The sequence below is a fragment of the Xyrauchen texanus genome, chromosome 18 (assembly GCF_025860055.1).
Source record: "Xyrauchen texanus isolate HMW12.3.18 chromosome 18, RBS_HiC_50CHRs, whole genome shotgun sequence".
NCBI classification, from domain to species: domain Eukaryota; kingdom Metazoa; phylum Chordata; class Actinopteri; order Cypriniformes; family Catostomidae; genus Xyrauchen; species Xyrauchen texanus.
In genome coordinates, this window is record NC_068293.1 from 205447 (window position 1) to 230951 (window position 25505).

At 40.0% G+C, this 25505-nt stretch overlaps 1 protein-coding gene across 1 annotated transcript in view; it reads left to right on the forward strand.

Annotated features, from left to right (window-relative positions):
* Nucleotides 1-1165: 1165 nt before the first annotated feature.
* The window catches only part of aaas (achalasia, adrenocortical insufficiency, alacrimia), a 51292-nt gene continuing 26952 nt past the window's right edge, over nt 1166-25505 (forward strand). Inside the window, exons 1-10 of the mRNA XM_052147978.1 lie at nt 1166-1249; nt 1452-1551; nt 3190-3317; nt 9155-9210; nt 9289-9380; nt 9467-9513; nt 9643-9741; nt 12043-12186; nt 12269-12389; nt 15446-15570. Of these exons, the coding sequence (XP_052003938.1) occupies nt 1456-1551; nt 3190-3317; nt 9155-9210; nt 9289-9380; nt 9467-9513; nt 9643-9741; nt 12043-12186; nt 12269-12389; nt 15446-15570 (908 nt within the window). The 5' untranslated portion in view covers nt 1166-1249; nt 1452-1455. The remainder of the gene's footprint in view (nt 1250-1451; nt 1552-3189; nt 3318-9154; nt 9211-9288; nt 9381-9466; nt 9514-9642; nt 9742-12042; nt 12187-12268; nt 12390-15445; nt 15571-25505) is intronic.

The following is a 25505-nucleotide window of genomic DNA, read 5'->3' on the forward strand; positions in this document are numbered from 1 at the left end:
TTGGGGTGAACTATCCCTTTAAACAGTTTTGCACTTCTCTGTATTGACAACTAACAAACTTCAACAACAATAAAAGTCATTCATTTCAACTGTTTGTTGTCATTTATTTGAATATGACAGCCCAGTTAACACTATCTGGCATTATCAGGCCACATCTGAGTTCAATATTATTAGGTTTCTTTGGGCCACATCTGGTCCACACCAGTTCCTAATTAAATTTATACGGGCCACATCTAGGCCAGAACCATTAATTTAACAATATCTGGGCCACACTCATCATTTCTACCCACAAGAGTGCACAGGCCAGATCTGGCCCACACCCATTAGTTCTGCTCACTTTATAGTGTGTGGGTCAGGTCAGCGCCAAGACCCAGGCACATACTGGGCCAGAACTAAGACAAGTATGTGACCTACAAGTAGGTCAGACACATTTAGCTAACTGGGTAATTAATATATTTCTGATTCCACTTGATTTTTGACACAAATGACAATGAGGCTGTGAGCATAGACCTACAGTATCTTCAATGGACTGTACTGCAGTTTAAATTGTTTTTGGATCATTCCATGGACAAAACATTGAAAAACATCTTTCCAAAAATATTCAGTTGACAAAAAATTCAAGACAACATTTTGTGGAAAATCAGATGGGATCTAGGAGCTTTATACAGCTTTAAACGATCTGTGCTATTGAAGAGATGAAGTTCATCCATCACAGCCTTGTTTTCATTCCCATCAAAAATAAAAAATGGTGCTACTGTCTGAAAGGTTTATCACAAAATAATGCAAACTGTTTCACTTCCAATTTTTACTAATAGCAAGTAGTATACAGTGTATACTTATAAGTAGGAGGCTAGCTAGAATTCCATTCTAATGTTAGCTTTAACATTTTGCCTATGCTCCAATAATAGACAACGTTGAATAGTAATTATTATAATAAAATAAATAAATAAATAAATTATATATATATATATATATATATATATATATATATATATATATATATATATATATATATATATATAATGTATTATTGAATACTACACAAAGTATGCGATACTTAAACTGTTCATATGTTCTTTGTAAATTAGGAAACGCAGTTTCGGGACTTTTATTATGAAACACGTTGGTCGGTTTGACGTTTCCTAAAGTTTTTGTCTCAATAAGGTTTCCGTCGAAATTCTAGGCGCGAGTTCAGCTGCAGCTTATTTCCATCACGAGTCTTCATTCTGTGTGTTTATCTCATCACAGGGTGAGTGCAACACAACATTATAATCAAGTTCTTTAGAATCAACGATCAAAACTTTAGTAGCCTATAGTCAATAGTACTATATTCGTGTTTATATACGCACACTCATATAAGTTACAGATTCATTAAGGTTGCATTCAGAGAGAAATAAATGCAATCACAAACAGATTGTAAATATTTTTTTTATTTTCTGTATGGTGTGTAGGCGGATGTGTTCTCTCAGTCTTTTCCCATCACCCACGGCAGCTGGACACACACTGTACGAGCACAACAATGAGCTGGTGCTGGGAGACCCCATCAAACAGGTTCATATTTACAAGAGCTGTAATAATGATTGAGCTTGTGCTGGGACATCCCAACAAACAGGATCATATTCACATTCACGAGAGCTGTAGTAATAATAATGAGCTGGTGCTGGGACACCCCAACAAACAGGTTCATATTCACGAGAGCTGTAGTAATAATAATGAGCTGGTGCTGGGACACCCCAACAAACAGGTTCATATTCACGAGAGCTTTTGTAATAATAATGAGCTGGTGCTGGGACACCCCAACAAACAGGTTCATATTCACGAGAGCTGTAGTAATAATAATGAGCTGGTGCTGGGACACCCCAACAAACAGGTTCATATTCATGAGAGCTGTAGTAATAATAATGAGCTGGTGCTGGGACACCCCAACAAACAGGTTCATATTCACGAGAGCTGTAGTAATAATAATGAGCTGGTGCTGGGACACCCCAACAAACAGGTTCATATTCACGAGAGCTGTAGTAATAATAATGAGCTAATACTGGGACACACCAACAAACAGGTACATATTCACGAGAGCTGTAATAATAATAAGCTGGTGCTAGGACATCCCAACAAACAGGTTCATATTCATGAGAGCTGTAGTAATAATAATGAGCTGGTGCTGGGAGACCCCATCAAACAGGTTCATATTTACAAGAGCTGTAATAATGATTGAGCTTGTGCTGGGACATCCCAACAAACAGGATCATATTCACATTCACGAGAGCTGTAGTAATAATAATGAGCTGGTGCTGGGACACCCCAACAAACAGGTTCATATTCACGAGAGCTGTAGTAATAATAATGAGCTGGTGCTGGGACACCCCAACAAACAGGTTCATATTCATGAGAGCTGTAGTAATAATAATGAGCTGGTGCTGGGACACCCCAACAAACAGGTTCATATTCACGAGAGCTGTAGTAATAATAATGAGCTGGTGCTGGGACACCCCAACAAACAGGTTCATATTCACGAGAGCTGTAGTAATAATAATGAGCTGGTGCTGGGACACCCCAACAAACAGGTTCATATTCACGAGAGCTGTAGTAATAATAATGAGCTGGTGCTGGGACACCCCAACAAACAGGTTCATATTCACGAGAGCTGTAGTAATAATAATGAGCTAATACTGGGACACACCAACAAACAGGTACATATTCACGAGAGCTGTAATAATAATAAGCTGGTGCTAGGACATCCCAACAAACAGGTCCATATTCACGAGAGCTGTAATAATAATGAGCTGGAGCTGGGACACCCCAACAAACAGGTTCATATACACGAGAGCTGTAATAATAATAATAAGCTGGTGCTAGGACATCCCAACAAACAGGTCCATATTCACGAGAGCTGTAATAATAATGAGCTGGAGCTGGGACACCCCAACAAACAGGTTCATATACACGAGAGCTGTAATAATAATAATGAGCTAATACTGGTACACCCCAACAAACAGGTTCACATTCACAAGAGCTGTAGTAATAATAGTGAGCTTGTGCTGGGACACCCCAACAAACAGTTCCATATTCACGAGAGCTTTAATAATAATGAGCTAATACTGGTACACCCCAACAAACAGGTTCACATTCACGAGAGCTGTAATATTGTTCTTTCTCTCTCTTTCTCTGTCTCTGTCTCTCTGTGTTCAGGAATATGATCTGCCCAGTCCTCAGTTCATCAGAGACAGTCTGAAGGGTCACAGTCGTCCAGACAGCAGCAGTAAATCAGCATTTCTGGATCATAGAGACACACTGTGGATGAGGAGCGCTGGAGCTTGGTGTGAACTCAACAGTGGCTATTGCTTTGATCGAGTACTTTGTGTTCAATACCAGTTAACCTCAATCGACAGCATTTGTAGCAGAATGTTGATTATCACAAAATATTTTTTTTTTTTGACTCGAATGGACTAAAAATCAAGGTTACAGCGAGGCACTTACCATGGAAGTCTAGGGGGGCCAATCTGTAAGTATTAAAATTCTCACTGTTACCGAGTACTCAAAAGTATAGCCACAAGACATAAACAATATGTGTGTTAACATGACTATAGTGTGATCAAATTTGTATTCTACATGATTTTATTGCATCAAAAATGCTTTTTAGTTGTAATGTTGGACATAACTTCACAATAATAAGGTTAATAAGTGTTTTTATCACACAAAAATCATGTAAACGCGTATATCGTTTAAGTCTTGTGGCTATACTTATTCAAATACACCTTTTTTTTCTTTGTTTTGGTTATCAACTGGCCTCATTCACTTCCATTCTAAGTGCCTCACTGTAACTCAAATTATTATTATTATTATTTGAAATAAATGAGGGACCAGTTGAATTTTTTTACATTTTAATTAACATGCTACAAAGGCTGTTGATTAAGCTTAACTTGCATTGAACCTGGAAAATTCCTGTTAGACAACATGAGAAGCATAATATAACCTACAATTTTATCTGAGATGTGGCAATGACATGTTTAATACACTGTGTACAGATTGTCTAAATTCAATATTTTAGCAATCAGTAGTGTAAATATCACACATCACAATCATGCTGTTCGTTCAAGTAATCCTCATTTGTTTTCTACATGAATTTGTCCATAGAAGTCAGTGGATGTACAGCCTATAAAGCACTACTGAAGCTGTGCTTCAATGGTTGTATATGGCAGAGACGTGATCCATTTAAATCAAGGCACACAAAAGCTATGTCAGTTGGACGAGAGGCTCCAAACACGTCATTTTGTGTCCCTAACACCCTACTTCTCTTCTTGTCTATGAGGTCTTCGTGAGTGCTGTAGTGCAACAGTCTGGTTTCAGAACTAAAAATCCCATTAATTATCTCCATAAATGCATTGATTTTTTTAACAATAACTTATAAACTTTGAAATTCAGACTGTCATGAACTCATCTAAGATATATACTATATGCTTCTGATGAAAACATCAGTATGGATTAATTCAACATGTTTAAAGGAATAGTTTACCCAAAAATGAAAATTTCTCTCATAATTTACTCACCCTCATGTCATCCCAGATGTGTATGACTTTCTTTCATCATACGAACACAAATTAAGCTTTTTTGAAGAATATCTCAGCTCTGTAGGTCCATACAATACAAGTAAATGGTGATCAGAGCTTTGTAGCTCCAAAAATCACATAAATTAAACATAAAGGTAATCCATATGACTCTAGTGTTTCAATAAAGGTCTTCAGAAGTGATATGATGGGTGTGGGTGAGAAACCGATCAAAAGTCCTTTTTTAACTCTAAATCTTCACTTTTACGTCTGAAAGTCAAATGAGGTGATGAACATATGGTATGTGCCACTGAGGATGTCATATGCCCCAGGAGCCTTTGGAACCGCCGCAGTGGAACCGCTGTGCCTTGTATGAGCGAACTTAGGCAGTTCAGCACCAGCTGCGTACTCTCGCTTGTGAGGCACGCTGTCGTTAAGACTGAGTCTAACTCCATGCCTAGAAAAGAGATGCTCTGAACTGAGGAGAGCTTGCTCTTTTCACAGTTGACCTGAAGCCCTAGACGGCTGAAGTGCCTGAGCACCTGGTCCCTGTGGGTGCACAGAGACTCTCGAGAGTGAACTAGAATCAGCCAGTCGTCGAGGAAATCTGCACTTAGAAGCGTAAGTGACGCATCCAAGCTCCGAGTGGGGGGCACAAAGGGGATGATTGCGTATGATGTATCCAGTGGGGCATCGCAGCGGGGGGAGCAGGTAATATTATGTTGAGGAGCAAAGTTGCATCCGGAAACTGTTGAAGAAAACTCCAATTACCTTGCTCCACGTACCCGGATGGGGGTGACTGATTAGGAGGTCCTCTTGGAGTCTACAGTCGAGGACGTGGAGGTGACGGGACCGTATCCATGGGGCCGTGACTGTAGGTGTTTGACGCCAGACCGCCTTGAGAACGTTGTGTGGGGGCACCGGTTAGATGACCTAAGGAGTGAGGAAACTGCTCTCTTTTCTGCTGCTTCCCTGCTGAAGACTGCTGGGCAAAGTCTTTAACGGTGTTGCCGTATAAGCCGAACTGGGAGACGGGGGCGTTGAGAAAGAGGGCTTTGTCGGTGTCCCACATCTCGATCAGGTTCAGCCACAGATGTCGTTCCTGGACCACGAGTGTGGGCGTCGCCTGTCCTAGTGTCGGCGCTGTGACCTTCTTGGCCCGGGGGGGCTGGCGGTCATCGAGCGCAGTTCTTGCAGCACATCAGGATCAGGACTACCCAAGTGCAGATCTTTAAGTGCCTTGGCCTGGTGGACTTTCAGGAGGGCCATGGCATGCAGGGCGGAGACAGCGTGAGGGGCTGCTCTGATGTCTAGGGTAGTGAGAGCGAAGGAGCAAGGAAGCTGGTTTCAGGCAGTAAAAGGTTCCCTCTACTGCTTCATCAACTCGTCATGCACCTCCGGGAAGAAAGGAACTGGGGGGGAGTGGCTGTGTGCGGCGCCCTGACCCGAGGAACCAATCGTCTAGCCGTGAGGGGTGGGGGTTCCAGTCCAGCCCCATGCTCACGGCGGCCCGGTAAGGCATAGCGGACATCTGTGCGTTAGGCTCAGACTGGACGAGCAGACCTGAAGGTGGCAGACCAGTCGAGTCATCAGGTTCAAATGCCGCTGTGACACTCTCCGATGCAGCGCCGAAATCATCATCCAGCTCGCGGGGTCCGAGGGAGACATCAGACTGACCGTGGGGCAGGCCGGTCTTGCATCGGACCCAGACGGAAGCAAACGAGCGTACTGGGGGGGCGGGTGGTTGTGGGGATTTACCCATCGAAACCGAGCCCGCTGCACTCCCCAAATCGCCTTCAACGCCAATGCCAATCATGTCGGAGGAAAGAAATCCACGACCGCAACGTTGCCATGGTTATGTTCTCGCAATGAGAACATGAACCATTCATAAAATGCTGCCTGCGTGTGAATGCAGCACAGACACGAGGCAGCTCTTATGACAGTAAGAAGCGGAGAGGTATCTGCCACATCCAGGAACTACTTAAAAGGCAGAAAGACTTTCAATGCGAATGTGTATACTCTTTTAGAGGAAATATACTCTTTTACAGGTCTATTTGCTCTTTAAGGAAACGCTGACGAAGCGCTCAGAGGTGTGGACTGCACTGGCGTGTAGAGAAGGGAGAAAGCTGCTGGTAATGCGCCATAGGATCCAACTGCAATGCTCTTAGAGGCGAGTGGAACTGTAGTGGAACACACAACCGCTCTGCTCTGAAGAAAAAATCTGAATGGACAGACGCACAATTCCTTTTATAACCCGTATATCCGGGGGACCAAAATGTGCCAATTTCTCATTGGCCTATTCTCAAGTTCTGGAGGTAACCGAGGCCTTCAAGAAAGACCCTTAGTGTTGCTTCATTCGACACAACGTCGAGTGAGTGACAGGCAGGGAAAGAAGAAATCAGGAAGGGGCAAATACTACGCTTCACTTTTTGTTATGTTACAGCCTTATTCCAAAATGGATTAAATTCATTATTTTCCTCAAAATTCTACAAACAATATGCCATAATGACAATGTGAAATAAGTTTGTTTGAAATCTTTACAAATGTATTAAAAATAAAAAAGTATTCACAGCCTTTGCTCAATAGTGTGTTGAAAACACCTTTGGCACCAATTACAGCCTCAAGTCTTTTTGTGTATGATGCTACAAGCTTGGCGCACCTATTTTTGGGCAGTTTCTCCCATTCTTCTTTGCAGGACCTCTCAAACTCCATCAGGTTGGATAGGGAGCGTCAGTGTACAGCCATTTTCAGATCTCTCCAGAGATGTACCATCGGGTTCAAGTCTGGGACCTGGCTGGGCCACTCAAGGACATTCACGGAGTTGTGTCCTATAGCCACTCCTTTGTTATCTTGGCTGTGTGCTTAGGGTCGTTGTCCTGTTGGAAGATGAACCTTCGCCCCAGTCTGAGGCCCAGAGTGCTCTGGAGCAGGTTTTCATCAAGGATGTCTCTGTACATTGCTGCATTCATCTTTCCCTCCATCCTGACTAGTCTCCCAGTTCCTACCGCTGAAAAACATCCCCACAGCACACTGTAGGGATGGTATTGGCCAGGTGATGAGCGGTGCCTGGTTTCCTCTAGACATGACGCTTGCCATTCAGGCTAAAGAGTTCATCAGACCAGAGAATTTTGTTTCTCAAGGTCTGAGAGTCCTTCAGGTGCCTTTTGGCAAACTCCAGGTGTGCCGTCATGTGCCTTTTACTGAGGAGTGGCTTACATCTGGCCACTCTACCATACAGGCCTGATTGGTGGAGTGCTGCGGAGATGGTTGTTCTTCTGGAACGTTCTCCTCTCTTCACAGAGAAACGCTGGAGCTCTGTCAGAGTGACCATCGGGTTCTTGGTCACCTCCCTGACTAAGGCCCTTCTCCCCCGATCGCTCGGTTTGGATGGGCGACCAGCTCTAGGAAGAGTCCTGGTGGTTCTAAATGTCTTCCATTTACGGATGATGGAGGCCAATGTGCTCATTGGGACCTTCAATGCTGCAGAAATGTTTCTGTACCCTTCCCCAGATCTGTGCCTCGATATAATCCTGTCTTGGAGGTCTACAGACAATTTTTTGGACTTCATGGCATGGTTTGTGCTCTGACATGCACTGTTAACTGTGGGACCTTATATATACAGATGTGTGCCTTTCCAAGTCATGTCCAATCAACCGAATTTACCACAGGTAGACTCCAATCAAGTTGTAGAAACATCTCAAGGATGATCAGTGGAAACAGGAAGCACCTGAGCTCAATTTTGAGCGTCATGGCAATGGGTGTGAATACTTATGTACATGTGATTTTATATATATATATTTTTTTATAAATTTGCAAAGATTTCAAACAAACTTCTTTCACATTGTCATTATGGGGTATTGTTTGTAGAATTTTGAGGAAAATAATGAATTTAATCAATTTTGGAATAAGGCTTTAACATAACAAAATGTGGAAAAAGTGAAGCACTGTGAATACTTTCCGGATGCACTTTATATAAACATTTTCTTGGATAGACCATTTGATATCTGTATCAACACTAATATCTGAGCAATCAGAATTATTTACATAAATTACCTTGAACATCCTGGTTCTTAAAAGAATTTGCCGGGTTTAGAACTCAATCGACAGAATTCTTGGCAAAAATTTGCGTTCCAGTGCGGCACTTACAATGGAAGTGAATGTGGACGATTTTTAGAGGGTTTAAACACAGAAATGTGAAGTTTATAATTTTAGAAAATCACTTACATGAATTCTTCTGTTCTTCGTGTGTTATTAAAACTGTTAAGTTGTTTAAATCATCGTTTTTACAGTCGGGTTTATGTTAAGTTGTAAAATTGGCTATAACTTTACACAGCTACGGTTAGTTTGTGATTTTATCACACTAAAATCATGTTTACATGCAGATTGTTTGTCTTGTGGTTATACTTTTGAAACAGTGAGTATTTTAACGTTTAAGGATTGGCCACATTCACTTCCATTGTAAGTGCCTCACTGTAATATTCCTATAACCTAATGCTTTTTGTTCCATTGATTCATACAGTATGTAGACCAAATGAACTATTACTTGAATTTACTCGAATGATTGTCGCACATTAAGTGAAGTGACAGTAAAGTTGTTTTGTGTTTTTTAGGCGTGATTCAGGACTTTACGGTCTTCTAGATGAAATTACTGACAGTGCAGAAGAAGGTATGTGATTGTCATACGCAGACGTGTGCTTGAAGATGAATGACTACACGTAACGCTGCTGTGTGAATATCCTTTCAGTGCCCAGATGGTTAGCTGTGGGGTCGGGCTGTCTGCAGGCTCTACTACACTGGGTTTCTTCATTTCATGGCTCTCTCTTTCCACATCTGACTGTGAGTATGAAGCATCACTGCTGACAGAGCCTCTGTCCTGTTATCATCACAGTACAGTTATAAAAGCACTGTTCTCTGTTTGTTAGTTGAGCGGTGATGAGATGGTGGCAGAGTTCTCACAGATGCTGGACTGGTACGTCATTTTATTAGCTCGTGGATCTTGATTTCTTCATTTATGAAGTCTAAGCTTGCTGCTTACCTTTTTGTTTACGTTTGTTCTGAAGCTGAACTTTTATAATGTCATTTTTGTGTTTGTTTTAAGGTCTGACAGTGCTTTAAGAAGCTTCGCTTGGCACCCTCACACAGATAAGTTTGCCGTGGCTTTACTGGATGACTCGATCAAGATCTACAAATCACGCAGGTATTCCAGTAAACAAAAAAATCACGTTTACATGAAGAATATGCTTGCAGAACAGGCTTGCAGTTGCCCCACACAAAAATGTGTTTTGATTTAACCAAAATAAATCATTTTGATATTATTTTAGGGAAATAAAAATATTTTCAGTGCTAGGCTTTAGGGCTGTCGATTAATTGCAATACAAATAAAAATGAAGGTGCGTTTTGTGCTTCAGTGTTAATTTTTATACTGTACATTTTTTGTTTCAGTCATAGATTTAGTCTTTTAATGAAAATGTCCTTTAAATGTAGTCAATATTTTGTCGTGTCATATATATGAAGTCAGTTTTACTCTTGACTAAAATTACATATAATTTTAGTCAATGAAAATAACATAGTTTATGATAATGTGCAAATTGACAAAAAAAAAAGTTTAAACAAACATTCAAATATTTGGAAAAATATTACATAAATGATATGTTGTGAATACAGTGATTAATCATATACATACATAAGATGTGTTTAAGTGAGGTAACTTTCTGTTCATGCAGCTCAAGTGGGGAAATACACAACATAAGTGATTACTGGATTAAATGAATATTGTTTCTCCTTCTGTCTGTGCACTGTTAATTTCTTGCAGTATTATTTTCTCATTATATTTTCAACAACAGTAAGTTTTAATTAAAGTAATGAATAATCGGGGGCCTCTGTATCTCAGCGAGTATTGACGCTGACTATCACCCCTGGAGGCACGAGTTCAAATCCAGGGCATGCTGAGCGACTCCAGCCAGGTTGGCACGGTTGCTAGGGAGGGTAGAGTCACATGGGGTAACCTCCTCGTGGTGGAGATTAGTGGTTCTCTCAATGGGGCGTGTGGTGAGTTGTGTGTGGATCGTGGAGAGTAGCATGAGTCTCCACATGCTGTGAGTCTCTGCGGTGTCATGCACAACGAGTCACGTGATAAGATACGCGGATTGACGGTCTCAGAAGAGGAGGCAGCTGAGACTCGTCCTCCGCCACCCGGATTGAGGTGAGTAACCGCGCCACATACTAAGGCCTTGTTCAGACTGCCACTATGAATCAGATTTTTTTTGCATATCCAGATTGTTTCTGATTTGTTTTTGATAGTCTGAACAGAAAAAAAACACATGAAATCAGATACTTCTGAATCTGATTCAAAGGGAGGTGGTTTCAAATGCGATTGAAATCAGATTTTTTTCAGATGCGTCTCAGTCCGGACTCTCTGGCTGCTCAATTCAAATTTCAAATGGTCTTTATGCGACACACAACGATGACGTCAAAAGACAGTGACTGCAGCACGGAACGTCACAATATTTACCAGTCTCCTCCGTCGCTGAGTTACTCTTATGCGAGTTCTGCACCACGACTGGCCAGGACACTTATTTGGAGTGCGAGATGATGTACCTCCATTTTTCCCACATCTGATTTGAAAGCATCATCACATGGGTACACCTACGTCATTACCAAAGCAACCCATGCAGATAGGTTGGTTATGTCTGATCCCACAAATCTGATTAAATCACTTGCAGTTAATAGTGCGGACAGTCTGCCTGAAAAGATCTGATTTGAGAAAAAAATCTGATTTACCTGCAGTCTAAACATAGCCTAAGTAGTGTGAATTGGGCTTTCCAAATTGGGGGGAAAAGGGGAGAATTTGTTTTTAAATAAATTTGTCAAGATGCGTTTTTTTTTTTTGTCTCATCTTCATTATCGTTGACAGAACAAAAAAACCCTTTGACAATGAACATTTTCGAAGGATTTCGTTTACGAGATTAACATTTGTGTGCTTAATACACATTCACCTTAAGAAGTCATTTATTCACATTTAACTTGGAGTCATTTAATAAAATGAGAATATAATTTAGGCTTTATACTTATTGCACAGGGGAGAATGAGATAATTATTAAAATATTTCCAAATTATTATTTTTTTTTTTTATATAGTTTTTGGAACACAGCCAACTTGAATATTATGTTTGTTATTTCACACACTGAGTGTATGAACCCTCAATATCCAAAGAACATTTACCATTGGAGTGCTTACATGATGTAATAACAACAGCAAATAAGACACAACAATGCATCTTTCAAGGCGTATATATATATATATATATATATATTTGCTTAATATTCCTTGAGTTGGAGAGTAAAATGTGAGTACAAAATGCACAAAAATCAATTGTCTCAAAAACAGTGTCCTCACTGTTAGATCAAATAATTGTGATCAGGCTTAGCTGCATTAGTAAAGACTCTCTTTTTCCCACCTTGTTTTTGTAAGTATTGTTGCTGCTTTCTGTGTGTCTCAGTTCCACGGCGCCGACATTAAAGCATCGGTGTCAAAGGTCAGTGTGTGCACTGCAGTGGAAGCCTCTATGCGGATCTGCTCTTGCTGTTGCCTGTCAGACATGTCTGCTCATCTGGCACGTGGACCCCACCTCCCTCTCCACCAGGTACTGCAGATCTGTCACATGAAATCGGACACATACAGTATGTTAAAGACAAAAATGTCATCTGCCTGCGTGTCTCTCTCAGGCCATCGTCAGGCTGTGCACAGGTGTTGTCTCATCCGGGTCACGCCCCCATCACATCCATCGCCTGGTCCCCCACTGGCACCCTGCTTGTGTCAGCATCCCCTGTTGATACAGCCATGATGGTAAATGTCTTCCTGCTTAATTTGAACCAAAGATGTAACAGGAACTTTGAAGTACATTGATTCAATGGGGTCCAAAAATGTGAGACCACTAGTAAAAATATGAACATTTAGCATTTTTCTTTGCAAATTATAAGCATAAATATTTGGTTTAAAAGTTAAATAGAAACATGTATTTGTCAAAATTCTGTAGGATCAGTTGTATTGATAGCCTGAAAGATGATGTTTCCTTGTTTTAAATTATTTTTTGTAAACCTAAAGTTATCTGAATATTCCTCGTTTTTCAATATGGTCTCACTTTTGGACCCGGCTGTATAAAACATTACATGATGATGTCTATGATAAGAAAGCACGATTCATAAAGTAATGATTCACTCACCTCATGATTCAGTTGGACAATTGATTTAAAACTAAGTCTGAGTGAAAACATTTTAAAATTGATCTAAAAAAAAAAACAAAAAAAAAAATTAATACATAGACACAGTAAACTTAAAGTCAAGTCCATTTTATTGGTATAGCGCCTTTCACAACACACATCGTTTCAAAGCAGCTTTACAGAAGATCATCATTAACAGACGATAAAACTAATGTCTAAAATGTCGATGAATCATCATTGTGTAATTAGATAAAATACGATTGTTAATCATGTTTAAAAATAAGTAATTAAATAATAATTGTATTAATAACCCCAGTGAGCAAGCTGATGGCGACTGTGGCAAGGAACACAAAACTCCATAAGATGTAGATTAATGGAGAAAAATAACCTTGGGAGAAACCAGTCTTACTGTGGGGGCCAGTTCCCCTTTGACTAACATCATGAATATAATGTAAATATTACTTGTGTATAGTTAAAGTCATGGTTTAAAATTATTAATGCTGTTAATGCTGATATTCTGTAAAGCTGCTTTGAAACGATGTGTGTTGTGAAAGGCACTATACCAATAAAATGTACTTGACTTGACTTGACTGTCAATAATTACATTTTTAAATATTTTATATTTTATAAGTTTTAAAATTGCCACTGATTACATTTTTTTTATGTCTGCATGCATATCTAGTAAAATAATGTTGTTTATATACACATGCTTGTTTAAATGCAGGAGTGGTGTGTAGCTTTTCTCTAAAGGGCTCGTTCAGAATTATGAATGTGTAAACATGACTTATGACCAAACAATGATACAAAGATTTATTGTATAAAGCTAACTACCGTTAAACTTAATCTCATCCCTAATTTACATTATCTCACAAAAGTGAGTACAACCCTCACATTTTTGTAAATATTTGATTATATGTTTTCATGTGACAACACTGAAGAAATGACACTTTGCTACAATGTAAAGTAGTGAGTGTACAGCTTGTATTACAGTGTAAATTTGCGGTCCCTTCAAAATAACTCAACACACAGCCATTAATGTCTAAACCGCTGGCAACAAAAGTGAGTACACCCCTAAGTGAAAAAATCAAAATTGGGCACAAAGTGTCAATATTTTGTGTGGGCACCATTTTCCAGCACTGCTTTAACCCTCTTGGGCATGGAGTTCACCAGAGCTTCACAGGTTGCCACTGGAGTCCTCTTCCACTCCTCCATGACGACATCATGGAGCTGGTGGATGTTAGAGACCTTGTGCTCCTCCACCTTCCGTTTGAGGATGCCGCACAGATGCTCAATAGGGTTTAGGTCTGGAAACATGCTTGGCCAGTCCATCACCTTCACCCTCAGCTTCTTTAGCAAGGCAGTGGTTGTCTTACATTTACATTTATGCATTTGGCAGACGCTTTTATCCAAAGCGACTTACAGTACACTTTATTACAGGGACAATCCCCCCGGAGCAACTTGGAGTTAAGTGCCTTGCTCAAGGGCCCAACAGTTAAGTGCCTTGCTCAAGGGCCCAACAGTCTTGGAGGTGTGTTTGGGGTCGTTGCTGGAATACTGCCCTGCGGCCCAGTCTCCGAAGGGAGGGGATCATGCTTTGCTTCAGTATGTCACAGTACATCTTGGCATTCATGGTTCCCTCAATGAACTGTAGCTCCCCAGTGCCGGCAGCTCTCATGCAGCCCCAAACCATGACACTCCCACCACCATGCTTGACTGTAGGCAAGACACACTTGTCTTTGTACTCACCTGGTTGCCACCACACACGCTTGACACCATCTGAACCAAATAAGTTTATCTTGGTCTCATCATACCACAGGACATAGTTCCAGTAATCCATGTCCTTGTCTGCTTGTCTTCAGCAAACTGTTTGCGAGCTTTCTTGTGTATCATCTTTAGAAGAGGCTTCCTTCTGGGACCAATTTGATGCAGTGTGCGGCATATGGTCTGAGCACTGACAGGCTGACCCCGCACCCCTTCAACCTCTGCAGCAATGCTGGCAGCACCCATACGTCTATTTCCCAAAGACAACCTCTGGAAATGACGCAGAGCACGTGCACTCAACTTCTTTGGTCGAATATGGCGAGGCGAACCTGTATTGTTAAACCGCTGTATGGTCTTGGCCACCGTGCTGCAGCTCAGTGTCAGGTTCTTATAGCCTAGACCATCTTTATGTAGAGCAATACATATAAGAGCAATTTTTTTTCAGATCCTCAGAGAGTTCTTTGCCATGAGGTGCCATGTTGAACTTCCAGTGACAAGTTTGAGGGAGTGTGAGTGATGACACCAAATTTAACACACCTACTCCCCATTCACACCTGAGATCTTGTAATCACATGACACCGGGGAGGGAAAATGGCTAATTGGCCCAATTTGGACATTGTCACTTAAGGTTGTACTCACTTTTGTTGCCAGCGGTTTAGACATTAATGGCTGTGTGTGGAGTTATTTTGAGGGGACAGCAAATTTACACTGTTATACAAGCTGTACACTCACTACTTTACATTGTAGCAAAGTGTCATTTCTTCAGTGTTGTCACATGAAAACATATAATGAAATATTTACAAAAATGTGAGGGTTGTACTCACTTTTGTGAGATACTGTATGGTAAAAGCAAAAGATTTTGATCAGATGTTAAATATTTTGGCATGATCTCTCCAGTAATGGTTTGTTGTTTGTTTGTGAGGTGTGGGATGTGGCAGCAGAGAACTGTGTACCATTGCAGCGGGTGGGTGGAGGGGGCATCACATATCTGTCCTGGTCTCCAGACGGCAGTCGACTACTGGCAGCCACACCATCTCCTCTATTCAGGTACAATCGCTTGACATGCTGCCTTATTAAAAGATGATTTATGTTGACATACAGAAATTCTTTTGGGAAACTACCACTTCCTCTTTTGATTTCATTCGTGCATGCAAAAAATACCACAACATATTTCTTATGTTCAGAAATGTCATTGAGTAGCTTTGGGTGTTTGGTAAACATTGCTTGAAATCTTTCACACATGAAAGAGAGCCTGACAAAGACCCAGTAATAACCCAATATACTGTAGGGTGGAGAACCAGTAATCAAGAGGTTGTTTTTGCCAATACCAATAATTTTACTTTACTTTAAAGCTATTAGCTAACTGATTCATTCATTTCAAAAGTAAGACAATTTTTAAAGTTGGTTAAAAGCAGAGACAGTCGACTGCACAATTTGGACAAAAAGTCATATTGTGATTATTTTAAACAATATTGTGATTGTGATTTGAAAACTAGCAAGTGATTACATTTGACCAAAATTGGTAATGTTTTGACTTGAGTCCTCGTTAACAGAACTGAACTTTTTTCACATCAGCCACAAACAAATAAATAAATAAAAGAGTGAAACAAAGGGAGAAATAGTTTTTACATTGTACCTGTCCGATGTCCACTTTGTGATAGGGTCTCAGCCCACTATTCATTCTCATTAGGGCCCAAGCCTTGAAAAGGCGAAGGCCCTATTGTTTTCGTTAGGATTATTAGGGCCCAAGCCTTGAAAAGGCAAGGCCCTATTGTTTTCGTTAGGATTATTATTATTATTATGGCCCAAGCCTTGAAAAGGCAAGTCCCTATTGTTTTCGTTAGGATTATTATTATTATTAGGGCCCAAGCCTTGAAAAGTCAAGGCCCTATTGTTTTCGTTAGGATTACTATTATTATTATTTTTTTTACGACTTTTGGGGCACTTTTGGGGCTCTTAACGTGCTCGAAAACTCTTGAAACTTTGCACACGAGTCAGAACCCGCGGCCATTAGGGCCGGGCTGAAGCTGGTACCCGGGCGTGGCAGGGGGGCTCGACAGCGCCCCCCTGGAACAGGGTTCAAAATCTTGGTCCATAAATCAAACACGCTTGCATGTAATAATATGAAACTCGGTACACATATAGATCTCATCGTTTCATATATCCTTTATACTTTTTCTTTTTACCTCAGGCCAACTTGAAATCGTCTATTTAGGGTTTTTTGGAAAACGCATGCAATGGAATGTGAAATACTCCTAGAGAATTCCACCAATCACCACGAAACTCGGTCAGCATGAAGTCAAGACATTGAGGATGAAAAATTGACAGCGGATTTTTGATATCTCGAACCGTTTGGCCGTGGCGAGGAAACGAAATGATGGCACAAAAAGAGAAACAGGAAGTGTGTTATAACTTCTGCATACATTAATTGATCTCGATGAAACTTCAGCACTGTGTTCGCTGTAACAGGCCGATCGCATGGATGTGACTATTGTGAGTCAAAGTTATAGCGCCACCAACTGGCAGAATGAAGTGTGTCACTTTCAAAATGCTTTGAAATCACCCTCTTATTTTTACCCGATTTACTTAAAAATTTAGGTGTATAATGTAAACACACGGCAGATGTAGACATGTGAAAGGATTATTGATATCTTCGATACTGTTGCCGCGGCAACGCTTCAAACTCGAATATTCTTTTTTGATGCTTTTGAGACTCTTAGCATACTTGAAATTGCATGAAACTCGACAGACACGTCACATTTATTAGCCAGTAGACATGTGCAATGTTTCAGAAACGGGCGTGGTGCAGGGGCTCAGTAGCGCCACCTTTTGACAAAAGTGGGGGGGTTGCTTTACACTTTGACCCACAGTCACAAAACTCAGTAATTATATTGTTCTCATCGAGCCGGACAACTTTCTAATTTACAGTCTTTAGCTCAGACCAATAGAAAGTCAGCTATTTTGGTTTGAATGTGGTTGTTTTGGAGAATTTTCTCTCCCTCTCTCACTGACCCTACGTCTCTCTGTGTCTGTGGGGAGGGTGCTGATTTTGCTGAAGAGTGAAAATGCTTTTATTTTTGTTTTTCAAGGTTTTGGGGCCCTTAACGTGCTCAAACTCTTGAAACTTTGCACACAGGTCAGAACCCGCGGCCATCAGGGCCGGGCTGAAGATGGTACCCGGGCGTGGCAGGGGGGCTCGACAGCGCCCCCTGGAATGGGATTCGAACACTTGTCCATATATCAAACATGCTTGCATGTAATAATATGAAACTCGGTACACTTGTAGATCTCATCGGGCCGAACAACTTTCGTGCTCTAAGTTTTACGCCAGCCCAACAGGAAGTCGGCTATTATGGGTTGTTTGGAAACACGTGCTCTGGAGTTATGTATTTTCCTCCTAGAGAATGAATCCAATCGCCACAAAACTCGGTCGGCATGAAGTCAAGACATTGAGGAAGCTACATTCCGGACGGATTTTTGATATCTCGAACGGTTTGGCCGTGGCGAGGAAATTGATTTAGGACTAAAAATGGACACAAAGTGTGTTATAACTTAGTTAGTTCTATCTACAGTTACAAAACTCGGCATGTATATTGTTCTCGTCAAGCCGAACAACTTTCTAATTTACAGTCGAAAATTGCACTTTCGGCACTTTCGGTTTTCGGCCGAAAGAGAAAAAAGGCCGAAAATATATACCTCCTCGCCCCGCCCCTCAGTGCTCAGATTTCACTCTGGATCGATCTAGCCCTTATCACAGCGCTACCAAACAAAGGCCGATCATGTCAGCGGTGTGGAAATTCTTCAAAGTTTCTGATAAGGACATCAAATTTGCGATCTGCAGTGTTTATTCAGCAGAACTTTCAAGATATATATATACAGAGTACAGCAAGAGATTCTACAGGAAAATGCCACAACTAGCGCAGCTACACCACAACTTGAGACGTATTTATCTGAACTATGCCAGAAGCGACAATCGCCTTGACTACTGGCGCATAAACAAAGACCGCTTTCCTTTGCTTGCGCGGATTGCGCACAGGTATTTATCTGCCCAAGCACCAGCACAGAGAGTGAGAGACTGTTCAGTGCAGCATCTCATGTTCTTGATGAGCTTTCTGACAGGAGAGACTGTCAGAAAGTTTAGCAACTTTTGTTCTTGAAGAGAAACCTGTCACTTGTACTTAAATAGAAAGCGGTCCAATATGATGTGTAAAGCAATTACATTCCACTTGTTCTTCACTTGAGGATACATCTGTCGTTTACAGTTGCCTTTGGATTTAGTTCAATTACTGCTGTTTTGCACAATAATGTTCACTTAAAGTGTGCATACGTTTACATAAACAGAATAGAGCACTGATCTATATATATAATTATATATTATAGTTATAGATCAGTGGAATAGAGGCCCTCTGCCATTCTGTGTTCTGCCTTTTGTTTTAATTAAAATTACTGTTGCATATTTAAACTTTTTGAAAGATGCTAGCTAAGTTCATTTCTTGACTGTTGTTTTGCATATAATAGTTTTCTAAAACTTTACATTATTTGGATAATTGTTAATAAAATCTGTAAAATTTGATTTTTACAGAACTGAAAGAATAATATTTAATATAGTTTTAATATATTTTTTGTCCAATTTTGGTGTTACTTTCAATAAAAGTGTGATTATTTTATTGGTTTGTAGTTTTTCAATTCAGATTAATTAATTTTTATTGATTAATTTTTTTTTTTTTTAAATAGGTAAAAGTTTCGGTTTCGGTTTTCGGCCAAGTGCATCCTGGATTTTCGGTTTCGGTTTCGGCCCAGAATTTTCATTTCGGTGCATCCCTAATATATTCCTCCTAGAGAATTAATCCAATTGCCACCAAACTCGGTCGGCATGAAGTCAAGACATTGAGGATGCTACATTGCGGACGGATTTTTGATATCTCGAACGGTTTGGCCGTGGCGAGGAAATTGATTTAGGACTAAAAAAGGACACATAAAGTGTGTTATAACTTAGTTCTATCTACAGTTACAAAACTCGCAGTGTATATTGTTCTCGTCGAACCGAACAACTTTCTAATTTACAGTCATTAGCTCCGACCAACAGAAAGTCAGATATTGTGGTTTGAATGTGGATTACTTGGAATTTTTCTCTCTCTGACAGACAGAGTAACCCCTCCCGTTCTGTGTTTTTTCTCTCTCTCTGTCTCTCTCTGATGAAGTGCCCACTGCCAATTCTCTCTGTGTGTGTGTGTGTGTGGGGGTAGTTGAGGGGGAGGGAGCCGGACAACTTTCCAATTTACAGTCATTAGCTCAGACCAACAGAAGGTCAGATATTTTGGTTTGAATGTGGAACACATTGCAAATGAATATTTGAAGCTCCAAAAAGCACATAAAGGGAGCATTAAAACAAGGAAGTGTGTTATAACTTCTGCATACATTAACTGATCTCGATGAAACTTCAGCAGTGTGTTCGCTGGAACAGGCCGATCACATGGATGTGACTATTGTGAGTTAAAGTTATAGCGCCACCAACTGGCAGAAGGAAGTGTGTCACTTTCAAAATGCTTTGAAATCACCCTCTTATGTCTCAAGTGAACAAACAGACCAACAGAAAGTCAGATATTTTGGTTTGAATGTGGAACACATTGCAAATGAGCTTTGAAGCTCCAAAAAGCACATAAAGGGTGCATAAAAGCAAGGTAGTGTGTTATAACTTCTGCATACATTAACTGATCTCGATGAAACTTCAGCAGTGCATTTAATTATAATTACATTGATAAACCTGTACAAAGACCTCCAGATAAATTCTGGCCTTCTGGATTAACACATTTAAGTGCTGCAAAAAAATATTGACCTATGACATCCTATGACATTAAAAATTATTCTACATTTGAATTACCTCATAGATGTGACTTGTGGTTCACGGTCATAGGCCCTGTCCCAAATGGCACACTTCATATGAATTTTCAGTCTTGTGTACTTATTTCATGTGTCCATTAACTCCACACTTCATATGAATTTTCAGTCTTGTGTACTTATTTCATGTGTCCATTAACGCCACACTTCATATGAATTTCCAGTCTTGTGTACTTATTTCTTGTGTCCATTAACTCCATGAGACCGTAGGGTGTGTCATTTTTCATTTTAGGTATCAGAAGGGTGCTCACGCATACTTTGTGGTCGATATGTGCCCTCCATGCGCACTTTTGCAGAGCCCACACTGATGCAAGCTAGGGTTGGGCGATGTCCCCTAAATTGGCAGTTGACGATGTTGACAGTAAAACATCGCGATGGACGATGATATCGTCGTGGGGGGTGTTATATAATTTCATATAATTTTCAAAAATTATATGAAAAATTATAATTTCGTTATTTTACTAACCCAACTAATGACTCGTCGGCGCTTTATCAGTAGGTTGCACGACACGTGAAGCATTTTTTTTTTTTTTTTTAGCTTTCACTTAAGAAGAGTTGTGCACTTTTTATTTTAATATATCTCTTTACATAAATACTATTTTCCACTTAAAAACTATAATTTCAGTTATTTTACTATCCCAGCTGACTCATCCAGCTTTCCAATATGTTGCACGTAAGGGGAAAAATATTTCTTCCACTTAAGACGAGTTGTGCACTTTTAAGCACTTTTTATTTTAATATATCTCTTTACATAGATATTTTTTTTCTACTGAAAAACTATAATTTCGTTATTTTACTAGCCCAACTAATTAGTACTCATCCGGGCTTTTTAATATATTGCACCTAAGAAAAAAAGTCGTCTTTTGGCAGCCTTCTTGCGAAGAGAGCAGCCACAGCCACACTCACTGATGAGCAAAAGGTGGAGGCAGAAATGACCATGTACCTGCAGGAAATGACCATTGATGGGGAAGAGGACCCGCTGACTTGGTGGAAAACGAACGACAAAAGGTTTCCGTTCATGGCAAGATTAGCGCGGAAATATCTGTGCATATGTGCTACCAGTACTCGATCAGAGTGGGTCTTCAGCACAGCGGGTAGTGTAGTTACTCCAATCCGCAGCTTATTAAAACCAGATAAAGTGAATATGTTGGTATTTCTGGCCAGAAACATAGAAATTTAAACATGGTCTATGGTGAAAGATATTAGACTTCTTTACGCATTTTTCGCCATCCGTTGCGGAGCTATTCGATTTTGCATAGGCCTATTATTTTTTAAACGTTCATTTGTGTAGTTCATATGACCACTTTACAATATTTCAATAACATAATTTATTTTGTAGCATGTGCTGAAGTTAATTGTGCTGCTAATTATAAGTGAAATGTTAATGCCGAGTTTCGGTCTGAGTGTTGTTCCCGTTTTCCTGTTCTTTATTTGTTGTTCTTCTATGTTTTAATAAATGTGTGTTATTCATATTCACCTTGTTTCTTTCATTTGATTTGACATTATGGATTTATGGCCAAGGAAATTTTTCTTTAAAAGTATTAACCAGACAAAAGTTATTTGACGTTCAGCTGGTCTGGGTTTATCTTAAACTGCCGCTTCAGTGTATACAAGATCTATGTGACAATGCTAAGATTTTCTGAGACACTACAACTACTAATAATTAATTAATAAAGGCTATTTTCTTGTAGCCTACAACATAACATATTTTAATCTAAATGTACAGTATAAGACATTTAAAAAAAGACAAGAAGCTAACAATGTCAAGATCAATATTTGTGTAGCCTGCCTGACACGGTATTTTCACAGACTAACACGTCACGTCTCTGGCATATACTACAGTATTTAAAATAGCATATATGCATTAGTTATATTCTCAATTTAATTTACAGAGCAATCCCTGCAAAGTTTTTAGGTTAACTATAGAAGAGACTAGGATTAGTGAGTCACACTAGCAAGACTCGCAAAAGGGGGCGTGGCATCACGATGGTGGCTCTACATCGTGATGTTGGTCAGCCATCACGATGGACGATGATATCGTCCATCGGCACAACCCTAATGCAAGCTCTACAGCACACGTCTTCTCGACGGTCAAAGCGAGCTTACGTTATTGCCCATCGTGCACAGCGACCCTAAAGGCACGGGGGTGGCGGTGCCACCAGCGACCCTAAAGGCACAGGGGTGGCGGTGCCACCGGCTTGGGCCCGCCATCGCTGCTTGCAGCTATATTTTATTTTGGAACCCAGTGACTTGGATATTATATTATTGTAATATTACATTAACTATATTGTTTGTATTACTTTACAATAGTAATCTATTTCTGTGATAAAATCTTAACTTGCACTGGGTATTGCTATGCACAGAGATGGGGACAAATACATCAAAAAGTGTCTTGTTACAAGTTACTAGCTCATAAAATGTATCAAAATAACATAGAAAATACTGGTGTGAGAAAATGTGTCATTTGAAAATTCAATAATACATTCAAAATGATCTGTAACACTATTTTAGGCATTTAGCAGATGCCTTTTTCAGGAGCGATTAACAATAAGTGCAACAGTACAGTAAGCTAATTTCCCAGATCTCTAACTTTTCAAGCAATCAGTTGAAGAAGTGCAAGAGACAATGAACAGTACCATTACAGTAGAGTAATGGGGATTTTCCACTGCACGGTACAACTCGACTCTACTCGCTTTTTTGGGGATTTACACTGTGGAGAGAACCTGGTACCTGATACTTTTTTTATTACCACCTCTGTCGAGGTTCCAAGCGAGCCGAGCCGATACTAAATGTGATGTCAAAATCCTGCAGATCACTGATTGGTCAGGGAGAATCATCACTACCATCGTCACTGGATTTCCGACACGCAACATCAACCCACAAGTGTTAAAATTAGCAACAGTGATAACAGTATCATTTGTTCACACGACTTTCGAATTGTGAAACAAGAAATGGCTGTGCGCAAAACCACACCATGATCAATAAACGAGGTGCAGATGGTCCACTGGTTAGTGATGAGCAAAACGAAAAAGTCTCTCAGGAAGTGTCTCAGCTGTTGGCCGCACACTGTTGCCACTGGACCTAACAACAGTGTTGGGAAAAGTAAAAACAAATTTTTTTAGTGACTACAAGAACCATCAAAGAAAAGTGGAAGTGGTTCAATCAAATGGACACTATCTAAACCGGTGAGCAATGGGAGGGAGAGTGCCCTGGACTGGCGTTGATCCACGATGGAGGATGGTACGTTTTGTTACGTTAACTCTATACTCTGCTTGAAAGCTTCACTTTATTTAGTTGAGCAGCTTCTAAAACAACCAGGCCAATTTAACTGTTACACTTGTGTAAAATCGCCATGCAACAACTGCTTTATGCAGCACAATGAGCTAGTAGCTAACAGCTAGCGGTTGTGTCAAGTCAAGTACATTTTATTGGTATAGCGCCTTTCACAACACATCGTTTCAAAGCAGCTTTACAGAAGATCAGCATTAAACTGTAATGTCTATATTGTCAATGAATCATCATTGCGTAATTAGATAAAATACGATCCTTAATCGTGTTTAAAAATAATTAAATAATAATTCTATTAATATCCCCAGTGAGCAAGCTGTAGGCGACTGTGGCAAGGAACACAAAACTCCATAAGATGTAGATCAATGGAGAAAAATAACCTTGGGAGAAACCAGACTCACTGTGGGGGCCAGTTCCCCTCGGGCTAACATCATGAATATAATGTAAATATTACTTATGTATAGTTAAAGTCTTAAAATTATTAAACTAAGTAAGTGTCAGTGTTTAAACATCGATTTTGTTTGAACTGTAAAATTAATGATTAATGTCTTTGAAGTCCATCCTTGAATAATTGCAGAAGTTCACATAGATGCAATTGTCCTTGTTAATTGGCTGATGAAGGCTTTTGTTGGCAATAGTTAGTCTATGCATTCCATTTCAAGATCGTAGTCCATCAATAGACCGAGGTTAGTCAGGTTGGAGTTGGCACCAGTTCGTCCTCTGAAGTCCATCATAATAGACTGAAGTGATGTTTGGCTGGCACCGGCTGCATTTAGTCATCATCATTCAGCGACACGTTGCAGTTGAGTCCAACACGAAGCAGGAATGGTGCTGGATCCAGCCAGTTCTGGTGACCTCAGGATAGGAGTCCCGAGGTTGAGACATGGAAACAAATAAAATAATATTAGCATAGATGCCATTAAATTATTGCGGAGTTAGAGATCATGCTCAATGTTTCTGGTTTCTGGTTCCGGCAGACCCAACTAAAGCAGCGTAATTGTGGGTTAGAGGATAAATTAGGTGTATGCCTGGCTAAATAGATGAGACTTTAGTCTAGACTTAAACCGAGAGAGTGTGTCTGCATCTCGAACAGTGTTAGGGAGATTATTCCATAGTTTAGGAGCCAAATAAATCCTTTTGTGGATTTTGATATTCTAGGAACTATTAACAGGCCAGAATTTTGCGATCTTAATGAACATGTTGGAATATAGCGTGGTAGAACGTCACTTAATTACTGCGGAGCTAGACCATTCAAAGCTTTGTACGTAGTTAACAGAATTTAAAAATTAATACGGAATTGAACAGGTAGTCAATGTAACGATGATAAAATGGGGCTAATATGATCATATTTCTTGGTTCTTGTTAGCACTCTGGCTGCTGCATTTTGAACCAATTGAATTTTATTTATTGATCTTGCTGGACATCCTCCCAGTAATGCATTACAATAATCTTTCTTAGGTGGAAGAATGCTGTTCTACAAACATTTGTAATTTGATTTTCAAAGGACAGATTGGTATCAAGCATAACACCTAAGTTCTTCGCTGTTGAAGATGATGTAACAGTACATCCATCTAGAGTCAAATTATATTTTAGTGGCTTATTTTTAGAGTTTTTTGGTCCAATAATTAGAACCTCTGTTTTGTCAGAATTGAGTAGAAGGAAATTTCTGGCCATCCAATCTTTTATTTCGTTGATACACTCTGCTAATTTAGAGAATTGTGAAATCTCATCAGGTTTAGAGGAAATATAAAGTTGTGTATCGTCGGCATACCAGTGGAAACTTATTCCATGATTCC